This window comes from Gouania willdenowi, chromosome 13 (genome assembly GCF_900634775.1).
Source record: "Gouania willdenowi chromosome 13, fGouWil2.1, whole genome shotgun sequence".
NCBI lineage: Eukaryota > Metazoa > Chordata > Actinopteri > Blenniiformes > Gobiesocidae > Gouania > Gouania willdenowi.
The window spans coordinates 44,356,052-44,368,488 of record NC_041056.1 but is presented as its reverse complement, the minus strand read 5'-3'; the positions used below and the strand labels follow the sequence as shown (position 1 = coordinate 44,368,488).

The window sequence follows — 12,437 nt, the reverse complement described above, 5'->3', positions numbered from 1 at the left end:
TGAAACTCTACAAATGTCCCTTTTGTGGGAATAATAAAGGTTATATTTATATCACTGTTGCAGACAAACATGAGACCAAACTGAAGGGGGTAATCTACTTCCAGGCCATAGAAGAGGTTTACTACGACCATCTACGAAGCGCCACCAAGGTACACACACAGTTACTCACACCCTTTACTGTGCCCCCCCTCTTCACTGTACATATTGTAGACGTGTCTGTGCGTGTGAAGTGCAGTGGGTTTTATTCCAGGCTCTGATGTGAACAGATGTAGAGTTCTGAATCACACACAGATTTATTATAGAACAATAAAAGGAAAAAGTGATCAGAAATGCTGCTATTGGCTAATCACAGAGGAAGGAACACCTGCAAGAACTTAGTGATGAGACTGTCTGACACTGAGAATCTGTGAGAACAAAACATATTTGTGAACTTAACGCTGGGAAACAGATCTGAGCGTGCAAGGAGGGAGAAATATACAGATGTTAGCATCTCTGTTAGCAGTGGGCGTGGCCCAGGTTAAACTCATCCGCTCATCCTGTCCACTCCATCCTGCAGAGCCCCACCCCCTCGCTGACCTTCTGCATAAAGACTCACGACCGTTTGTACTTCGTGGTGGCGCCCTCTGCTGAGGCCATGAGGATCTGGATGGACGTGATCGTCACGGGAGCCGAAGGATACACACAGTTCCTCAACTGATCCTTTGTCTCCTGATGTTTGGAGACGTTAACGTTAAATAACATTTAGATTAACGTTATTTAACATTAATGTAAACATTAAATAACGTTGATCTAAACGTTAAGTGTAAATAAACCAAAGCCTTTGTCTGATGCCAAATGGAGATCTCACACTTTTTATATAATTTACTGCTTTTATTTTTTTACTTGTAGAGAAAAAAACCAATGACACAATGTTTGAAGTGTTACTTTGAGACATTTAGAAGAATCAACACACACACACACACACACACACACTTCCCTCTGATTGATCCATACACACTTTAACACTACATGTAACATGACAGTGCTACGATGCTAAAGGCTAATCATATTAAAGGGTTTATAATGTTTACATCAGAAGGTAAAACAGATCCGTGCTTTTATTGTGAAGGAGTCACTACTGGGTTCAGTGAAACATTTGAATCTTTCAGGGTTTGTGAGTCACTGGCTCCGCCCACAGGCTGAGAGTGTGTTGCCTTCATTGATTGTCTCTCACTAGATCTACTTTGTCACGTTAGCATAGTTTATCTTAGCTTAGCTTAGCCATGGACTCAATGTGTTTTCTTGGGTTCATAAACTTCCTGAAGTTGGTTTGTGTTTGTGGTTCATCAGCCGACTGAAGACGTGAATTTAAAATGCTTCACAATATGTAAAGAGTGGTTAGCATTAGCATTAGCTTCTCTAAATGAACTCTGTGTTTTTAAAAGTGCTAACAGTTCGTCTTTATCCAATTACCATTGTTTCATTCGTTAGCCACAGTGTCTCTAGTGGTACAAAATGGTATCACACTGGCTAAGCTAGCTTGTTTGCTTTCTTTGCTAACAACATACTGGTTTAGTTTGACCTTGGTAGCGATACGTTAGGAAAAGTATTTGACTATTAATAATTTATTCACTTTGTTAAAATGTTCAAATCAAGTTAATTTGAGTGGAATCAATTTTATTGATTAGTGAACTGATCACTGTGACCAAAGGCTGTGCTGTTAGCACGTTAGCTGCTGTGACGTGTTGAGTTCTTAGATTATTGGTTGTGCTGCTCAGAGTACGAGCAGGCCCCGCCCACACCATGCTGCTGTAGTAGTTGTTGAACGTGTGTGTGTGTGTGTGTGTGTGTGTGTGTGTGTGTGGTGGAATAAACTGATGTTACTAGTGAGATGAAATCAAACACTGTTTTATGACAAAAAGTTCACTTTTTATTTTTTATTGTTACATTTAAAACAGTTTTTATCATTACAAAAGAAAAGAAAAATCCCATGTGTGCACACACATCTCACACACACACATCTCACACACACACATCTCACACACACACATCTCACACACACCGTATGTTTGTGTGATTTATGGAGTTGTTGGACCAGATTGTTGTTGGTACTCTGAGTTTACAGACTTTATGAAAACTATTAAAACAAATCAAATATCTGAGAATGTGTCAGCGTCATCCGTCAGTGCTGAGAGACACACACACACACACACACACACACACACACACACACAGTGAGGGTCTAAGCTGGGCCGTCAAACTTATTGTAGTTCAGGGTCAAATATGGAGCAGTTTATCTTCACATTATAGGAAAATGAGTCATTTAATAATTGTGTACAGAAGAGGATTTGGGCCAAAACGTCGAGATTGAAGTAAAAAAAAAAACCAGTTATTTTTATTGTGTTTCCTACTGAGGGACCAACACTTGTTCTAATCAACATCATTAAAATGATCATTATTAAACAATATAGACCCAGAAACCTTTTAATGCTTTCTTTTGTTAATTTTCTCTCTCTAGTACCTCCTGTAATGCCATTACGTACCTCGTGTTGTTTTAACAATTTAAGATTAAATTCCATCATGTGATGTCAGGATAATGTGAGCCCTGCTAATATTTTGTGTATTAATTTACAACTGATTGATTCTGTAATTCATGATTTCTTAATGCTGCGGGCCGAAGTGGATGCTTTAAAGGGCCGGATTTCGCCCCCGGGCCTTGAGTTTAACACACATGGTCTAAAGTCTGAGGCTATACCAACTTTACCAGTCACAAGTTAAGAGAAAAAAGCAGAAACCAGTGAACCCACCCTACTGAAATCTAAGAATCTGATTGGACGAGAAAGGACATCCTGTGGCTCTACAGCTGGTTGATGACATCACCTACAGAGCAAACAGAGGGTTAATGAGCTTCATTTATTAACAAACATGTTATAACCTCACACTATGGATGATCTGGATCAATAAACTGATTCTGGATCAGTTTGAAAAATCTAAAAATCCCTCATTAATTCATATCAGTTTGTAACTGATTGATCTTTATTAAACATTGGTTTATCTATGTTTCATCTGGATTATGGTCACGTGACCCGACTGATCACATCCATTGATTATTTCATTTCTATAAAATGTGGGCGTGTCCAATGTCACCTGCTGTTGTTATTAGTGGAATATAATGTGAATGATCCTGGTCTGATCAGGATGATTGATCCAGATGTTTGCTGTGAGTGAACATCTGTTTCCATTAGTGAACCTGCTCCTCATGGTTACACACTTATACGTCACGCTAACATTAGCCCGAACGCTAAACCTGCTCATGGTTACACACTTATACGTCACGCTAACGTTAGCCCGAACGCTAAACCTGCTCCTCATGGTTACACACTTATACTTCACGCTAACGTTAGCCCGAACGCAAAACCTGCTCCTCATGGTTACACACTTATACGTCACGTTAACGTTAGCCCGAACGCTAAACCTGCTCCTCATGGTTACACACTTATACGTCACGCTAACGTTAGCCCGAACGCTAAACCTGCTCCTAATGGTTACACACTTATATGTCACGCTAACGTTAGCCCGAACGCTAAACCTGCTCCTCATGGTTACACACTTATACTTCACGCTAACGTTAGCCCGAACGCTAAACCTGCTCCTCATGGTTACACACTTATACGTCACGTTAACGTTAGCCCGAACGCTAAACCTGCTCCTCATGGTTACACACTTATACGTCACGCTAACGTTAGCCCGAACGCTAAACCTGCTCCTAATGGTTACACACTTATACGTCACGTTAACGTTAGCCCGAACGCTAAACCTGCTCCTAATGGTTACACACTTATACGTCACGTTAACGTTAGCCCGAACGCTAAACCTGCTCCTAATGGTTACACACTTATACGTCACGTTAACGTTAGCCCGAACGCTAAACCTGCTCCTAATGGTTACACACTTATACGTCACGTTAACGTTAGCCCGAACGCTAAACCTGCTCCTAATGGTTACACACTTATACATCACGCTAACGTTAGCCCGAACGCTAAACCTGCTCCTCATGGTTACACACTTATACGTCACGCTAACGTTAGCCCGAACGCTAAACCTGCTCCTCATGGTTACACACTTATACGTCACGCTAACGTTAGCCCGAACGCTAAACCTGCTCCTCATGGTTACACACTTATACGTCACGCTAACGTTAGCCCGAACGCTAAACCTGCTCCTCATGGTTACACACTTATACGTCACGCTAACGTTAGCCCGAACGCTAAAACCTGCTCCTCATGGTTACACACTTATACGTCACGCTAACGTTAGCCCGAACGCTAAAACCTGCTCCTCATGGTTACACACTTATACGTCACGTTAACGTTAGCCCGAACGCTAAACCTGCTCCTCATGGTTACACACTTATACGTCCACGTTAACGTAAGCCCGAACGCTAAACCTGCTCCTCATGGTTACACACTTATACGTCACGTTAACGTAAGCCCGAACGCTAAACCTGCTCCTCATGGTTACACACTTATACGTCACGTTAACGTTAGCCCGAACGCTAAACCTGCTCCTCATGGTTACACACTTATACGTCACGCTAACGTTAGCCCGAACGCTAAACCTGCTCCTAATGGTTACACACTTATACGTCACGCTAACGTTAGCCCGAACGCTAAACCTGCTCCTCATGGTTACACACTTATACTTCACGCTAACGTTAGCCCGAACGCTAAACCTGCTCCTCATGGTTACACACTTATACGTCACGCTAACGTTAGCCCGAACGCTAAACCTGCTCCTCATGGTTACACACTTATACGTCACGCTAACGTTAGCCCGAACGCTAAACCTGCTCCTCATGGTTACACACTTATACGTCACGCTAACGTTAGCCCGAACGCTAAACCTGCTCCTCATGGTTACACACTTATACGTCACGCTAACGTTAGCCCGAACGCTAAACCTGCTCCTCATGGTTACACACTTATACGTCACGTTAACGTTAGCCCGAACGCTAAACCTGCTCCTCATGGTTACACACTTATACGTCACGTTAACGTAAGCCCGAACGCTAAACCTGCTCCTCATGGTTACACACTTATACGTCACGTTAACGTAAGCCCGAACGCTAAACCTGCTCCTCATGGTTACACACTTATACGTCACGTTAACGTTAGCCCGAACGCTAAACCTGCTCCTCATGGTTACACACTTATACGTCACGCTAACGTTAGCCCGAACGCTAAACCTGCTCCTAATGGTTACACACTTATACGTCACGCTAACGTTAGCCCGAACGCTAAACCTGCTCCTCATGGTTACACACTTATACTTCACGCTAACGTTAGCCCGAACGCTAAACCTGCTCCTCATGGTTACACACTTATACTTCACGCTAACGTTAGCCCGAACGCTAAACCTGCTCCTCATGGTTACACACTTATACTTCACGCTAACGTTAGCCCGAACGCTAAACCTGCTCCTCATGGTTACACACTTATACGTCACGTTAACGTTAGCCCGAACGCTAAACCTGCTCCTCATGGTTACACACTTATACGTCACGCTAACGTTAGCCCGAACGCTAAACCTGCTCCTAATGGTTACACACTTATACGTCACGTTAACGTTAGCCCGAACGCTAAACCTGCTCCTAATGGTTACACACTTATACGTCACGTTAACGTTAGCCCGAACGCTAAACCTGCTCCTAATGGTTACACACTTATACGTCACGTTAACGTTAGCCCGAACGCTAAACCTGCTCCTAATGGTTACACACTTATACGTCACGTTAACGTTAGCCCGAACGCTAAACCTGCTCCTAATGGTTACACACTTATACGTCACGTTAACGTTAGCCCGAACGCTAAACCTGCTCCTAATGGTTACACACTTATACGTCACGCTAACGTTAGCCCGAACGCTAAACCTGCTCCTCATGGTTACACACTTATACGTCACGCTAACGTTAGCCCGAACGCTAAACCTGCTCCTCATGGTTACACACTTATACGTCACGTTAACGTTAGCCCGAACGCTAAACCTGCTCCTCATGGTTACACACTTATACGTCACGCTAACGTTAGCCTGAACGCTAAACCTGCTCCTCATGGTTACACACTTATACGTCACGTTAACGTTAGCCTGAATGCTAAACCTGCTCCTCATGGTTACACACTTATAAGCACACACTTATATGTCACACTAATGTTAGCGCTGAATGCTAAACGTGCTCTTCAAAGATCACGTACTCTGTGCACAGGCGCTCGTGTACTCCGTGGCCGCCTCATCACCTGAAAGCAGAGAAGCATGAGCAGCGTTAGCAGCGTTAACGTGGACGTGCACGTAGTAGCCATAGACATTATATACGTAGATGCCAGATCAATTGTGAAGGGACACGTCAACAGCACCGCCATCTTGGACCAGTGGTGACGGAGGCAGCGGAGCATAGACATTATGACAGAATCAGATATTTCTCAATCTCTAAGTAGAATTATTTGTTGAATTTTGAACCGATTTCCAAACTGTTTAATTTTTTAAAAACGTCACATGCAGCTATGATACAAGGTGTTTGGATATATTTAAAATGCTGGTTTTACCACTCAATACTTAAGCTCCACCCCTTCTAATTTCTATAGCAACAGCCTGTTACACAGAAACATAGACTGAGAATACAGCATTATTATAACTAATAATATTAATGTTGTTATTCTTTATGTCTGACTACATTACTCACATGTTTAAGGTTTCCACAGACAATGGCAGGGAAATTAATAATAATTAGTAACAATTAGTAATTTTATAATGAATATTTCAGTTCTTTTGCTACAATAATTACAAAGATGATGATGATGATGATGATAGGGATATAATAGTAATAATAATAATAGTATTGGTTATAATAATAATAATAATAATAATAATAATAATAATAATAATGAAATGAAAATACTGGCACTATAATATAAAATATTAATAATAAAAAATAATAATGCAATAATATGAGAATATAATGACAATTATAAAAATAGTAATAACAATAATACAGTGGTAGTACAAATTTACAATAATAATATTAATTGTAAAATGCAATGTACATGTAGCCTTAAACACTGTCATCAATAAAAACCTGAACATTTTCTGGTTTCCTTTTGTTCTATATCTATCTATCTATACATCTATCTATACATCTATCTATCTATACATCTATCTATCTATACATCTATCTATCTATACATCTATACATCTATCTATCTATACATCTATACATCTATACATCTATCTATCTATCTATCTATCTATCTATACATCTATCTATCTATACATCTATCTATCTATACATCTATACATCTATACATCTATCTATCTATACATCTATCTATCTATACATCTATACATCTATACATCTATCTATCTATACATCTATCTATCTATACATCTATACATCTATCTATCTATCTATCTATCTATACATCTATCTATCTATACATCTATCTATCTATACATCTATACATCTATACATCTATCTATCTATCTATCTATCTATCTATACATCTATCTATCTATACATCTATACATCTATACATATATACATCTATCTATCTATCTATCTATACATCTATCTATCTATACATCTATCTATCTATACATCTATACATCTATCTATCTATACATCTATCTATCTATACATCTATACATATATTTATCTATCTATCTATCTATCTATCTATACATCTATCTATCTATACATCTATACATCTATCTATCTATACATCTATCTATCTATACATCTATACATCTATACATCTATCTATCTATCTATCTATCTATCTATCTATCTATACATCTATCTATCTATACATCTATACATATATACATCTATCTATCTATCTATCTATCTATCTATACATCTATACATATATACATCTATCTATCTATCTATCTATACATCTATCTATCTATCTATACATCTATCTATCTATACATCTATACATATATACATCTATCTATCTATCTATACATCTATCTATCTATACATCTATACATCTATCTATCTATACATATATTTATCTATCTATCTATACATCTATACATCTATCTATCTATCTATCTATCTATACATCTATACATATATTTATCTATCTATCTATACATCTATACATCTATCTATCTATCTATCTATCTATCTATACATCTATACATCTATCTATCTATCTATACATCTATACATCTATCTATCTATCTATACATCTATACATATATACATCTATCTATCTATCTATCTATACATCTATCTATCTATACATCTATCTATCTATACATCTATACATCTATCTATCTATCTATACATCTATACATCTATACATCTATCTATCTATCTATCTATCTATCTATCTATCTATCTATACATCTATACATATATTTATCTATCTATCTATACATCTATACATCTATCTATCTATCTATCTATCTATACATCTATACATCTATCTATCTATCTATCTATCTATCTATCTATACATCTATACATATATTTATCTATCTATCTATACATCTATACATCTATCTATCTATCTATCTATCTATCTATCTATACATCTATACATATATTTATCTATCTATCTATACATCTATCTATCTATCTATACATCTATACATCTATACATCTATACATCTATCTATCTATCTATCTATCTATCTATCTATACATCTATCTATCTATACATATATTTATCTATCTATCTATACATCTATACATCTATCTATCTATCTATCTATCTATCTATACATCTATACATATATTTATCTATCTATACATCTATACATCTATCTATCTATCTATACATCTATACATCTATCTATCTATCTATACATCTATACATCTATCTATCTATCTATACATCTATACATATATACATCTATCTATCTATACATCTATCTATCTATCTATCTATCTATCTATACATCTATCTATCTATCTATCTATCTATCTATCTATCTATCTATCTATACATCTATACATCTATCTATCTATCTATCTATCTATCTATCTATCTATCTATCTATCTATCTATCTATACATCTATCTATCTATCTATCTATCTATCTATACATCTATACATATATTTATCTATCTATCTATACATCTATACATCTATCTATCTATCTATCTATCTATCTATCTATCTATCTATCTATCTATCTATCTATCTATCTATCTATACATCTATCTATCTATCTATCTATCTATCTATCTATCTATCTATCTATCTATCTATCTATCTATCTATCTATACATCTATCTATCTATCTATCTATCTATCTATCTATCTATCTATCTATCTATCTATCTATCGATCTATCTATCTATCTATACATCTATCTATCTATCTATCTATCTATCTATCTATCTATCTATCTATCTATCTATCTATCTATCTATCTATCTATCTATCTATCCACCTATCTATCTATACATCTATCTATCTATACATCTATCTATCTATACATCTATCTATCTATCTATCATCTATCGCTACACATCTATCTATCTATCTAGAATCTATCTATCTATCTATCTATCTATCTATCTATCTATCTATCTATCTCTATACATCTATCTATTATCTAATCTATCTATCTATCTATCTATCTATCTATTCTATCTATCTATACATCTATCTATCTATACATCTATATATATCTATACATCTAACTATCTATACACTATCTCTATCTATATCGATCTATCTATCTATCTATCTATCTATCTATACATCTAAATCTATCGATACATCTATCTATCTATCTATCATCGATCGATCTATCATCTATCTATCTATCTATCATCTATCATCTATCTATCTATACATCTTATCTATCTATACATCTAGATCTATCGATCTATCTATCTATCATCGATCCTACTATCTATCTATCTTCTATCTATCATACATCTATCTATCTATCTATCTATCTATCTATCTATCTATCTATCTATCTATCTATCTATCTATCTATCTATCTATCTATCTATCTATCTATCTATCTACTATACATCTATCTATCTATACATCTATACATCTATCTATCTATCGATCTATCTATCTATCTATCTATCTTCTATCTATCTATCTATCTATCTATATCTATCTATCTATCTATACATCTATCTATCTATACATCTATCTATCTATCTAGCTATCTATCTAACATCTATCTTATCGATCTATACTCTATCTATCTATCTATCTACTACTATCACTCTAGCTATACATCTATCTATCTATCTATCGATCTATCCTATCTATCTATCTAGCGATCTATCTATCTATCTATACATCTATCTATCTATACATCTATCTATCTATCTATACATCTTCTATCTATACATCTATCTATCTATCTATCTATCTATCTATCTATCTACTATCTATCTATCTAGCTATCTATACATCTATCTATAACAATCGATCTATCTATCTATCTATCTAGCTATACATCTATCTATCTATCTAGCTAGCTACATCTATCTATCTATACATCTATCTATCTATCTATACATCTATCTATCTATACATCTATCTATCTATCTATCTATCTATCTATCTATCTATCTATCTATCTATCTATCTATCTATCTATACATCTATCTATCTATACATCTATCTATCTATCTATCTATCTATCTATCTATCTATCTATACATCTATCTATCTATACATCTATCTATCTATCTATCTATCTATCTATCTATCTATCTATCTATCTATCTATCTATCTATCTATCTATCTATCTATCTATCTATCTATCTATCTATCTATCTATCTATCTATCTATCTATCTATCTATCTATCTATCTATCTATCTATCTATCTATCTATCTATCTATACATCTATCTATCTATACATCTATCTATCTATCTATACATCTATCAAACCCTGTGTAAAATGCTATAGAAATGAATGATTTAACTATAATAATGTAAACACATTATTCCTCTATAGATGTAATGAACTATAGGAGCGATTGCTAGCGGTCCAAGATGGCCGCCCTGTTGACGCACCGCTGTAGTAGGCGGGGCAGTGGATGCGCGTCTACGTGTTATAATGTCTATGGTAGCAGCAACTAAAGGAGCAGCTCCTACTTGTCTGGTAGTAATCGTAGACTTTGACCACGGCTGGTTTCAGGTTCCTCACAGCCTGATCCTCCTCCAGTGTGAGTGGGAGGAGCTTCTTCTCATCCTTCTTCAGCTGCACACACACACACACACACACACACACACACACACACACACACACACACACAGCTCTGTATAAACACACACACATGAACAGGATGAGATGAATAAACAATCACAACCATTGATTCTCACCACGTCTAAATACACGTCAACGTGTCCATCATTGAGCTCAACGCGCTTCACCGTCTGATCTTTCTGCAGCTGGAACAGCAAACACACACACACACACACACACACACACACACACACACATGAGTCTGCAGCCCAACGTGCACTAACCAACGTGCACTAACCAACGTGCACTAACCAACGTGCACTAACCAACGTGCACTAACCAACGTGTACTCACTGCTTGCAGAGATGCTTTGTCCACAACGTAACCAGAGAGCAGCTTAATGTTGATGATCACCATGTTGGTCTCCTCCCTCCTGCCCTGATAGCTATACACACACACACACACACACACACACACACACACACACACACACACACACACACACACACACGCACACACACACACACACAGTCATATTAATAAATCTGTGATACAAGTTATCCTGACTTTTCTGTGTTTCGGTTCTAAAAATTTTACACCAACAATATCTGAACACATACACAAGCCACACCCACATATTGGCTGCTGTAAAGAAAACAAAGAACCAATGGTAAACGCTGACACCTGCATACATTAATAATGATGACATCATTTAAAACGTCTTCACGTTGAAACGTTTTCATGAATTCTTTTTGTTTCTTTGTAAATGTCACAGTGTTAAATAGTTTGACTTTTAATTTAACTTCCTCACCATCCCTGGCCGGCCTCCACAGCACACTCAGCTGTGTGTCCTCTGGAACGTTGAACGGAACCAGAGTGGAACGGAGCAACGTTCTAAACGTTTTAAATGTTTTAAATGTTCTAAATGTTCTAAGCGTCCTGTGATACAGGTGTAGCTGTGATAGGTGAAGACGAGGTAAAGCCACTGCTGAAGGTCAAAGGTCACTGTGAGCTACAGTGGGTGCAGTACCTGACTATCACCAGCAGGGACAGTTGTGGGCGGGTCATGTTACAGTGGGGCGTGGCTTGGACTGAGAGGCTGAAGGAGGAGAAATCTGCAGGAGGCGGGATGTTGTAATAGCCTGAGATCTGTGGGGGCGGAGCCAAAGAAAGTTCTGCACCAATCCATCCACTAATAACACCACATTTCAAATGATGA

At 37.0% G+C, this 12,437-nt stretch overlaps 2 protein-coding genes across 2 annotated transcripts in view; one reads left to right on the top strand and one right to left on the bottom strand.

The window, feature by feature from the left end:
- Nucleotides 1-1,954, top strand: part of phldb1b (pleckstrin homology-like domain, family B, member 1b) — an 87,574-nt gene extending 85,620 nt beyond the window's left edge. Inside the window, exons 18-19 of the mRNA XM_028463833.1 lie at nucleotides 64-149; nucleotides 557-1,954. Of these exons, the coding sequence (XP_028319634.1) occupies nucleotides 64-149; nucleotides 557-697 (227 nt within the window). The 3' untranslated portion in view covers nucleotides 698-1,954. The remainder of the gene's footprint in view (nucleotides 1-63; nucleotides 150-556) is intronic.
- LOC114474724 (alpha-2-macroglobulin) overlaps nucleotides 1,951-12,437 on the bottom strand; it is a 62,111-nt gene continuing 51,624 nt past the window's right edge. The window contains exons 31-36 of the mRNA XM_028465204.1: nucleotides 12,249-12,367; nucleotides 11,573-11,663; nucleotides 11,356-11,424; nucleotides 11,128-11,233; nucleotides 6,231-6,272; nucleotides 1,951-2,859 (exon numbers count right to left, since the gene is read on the bottom strand). Coding sequence (XP_028321005.1) covers nucleotides 2,837-2,859; nucleotides 6,231-6,272; nucleotides 11,128-11,233; nucleotides 11,356-11,424; nucleotides 11,573-11,663; nucleotides 12,249-12,367 — 450 coding nt within the window. The 3' untranslated portion in view covers nucleotides 1,951-2,836. The remainder of the gene's footprint in view (nucleotides 2,860-6,230; nucleotides 6,273-11,127; nucleotides 11,234-11,355; nucleotides 11,425-11,572; nucleotides 11,664-12,248; nucleotides 12,368-12,437) is intronic.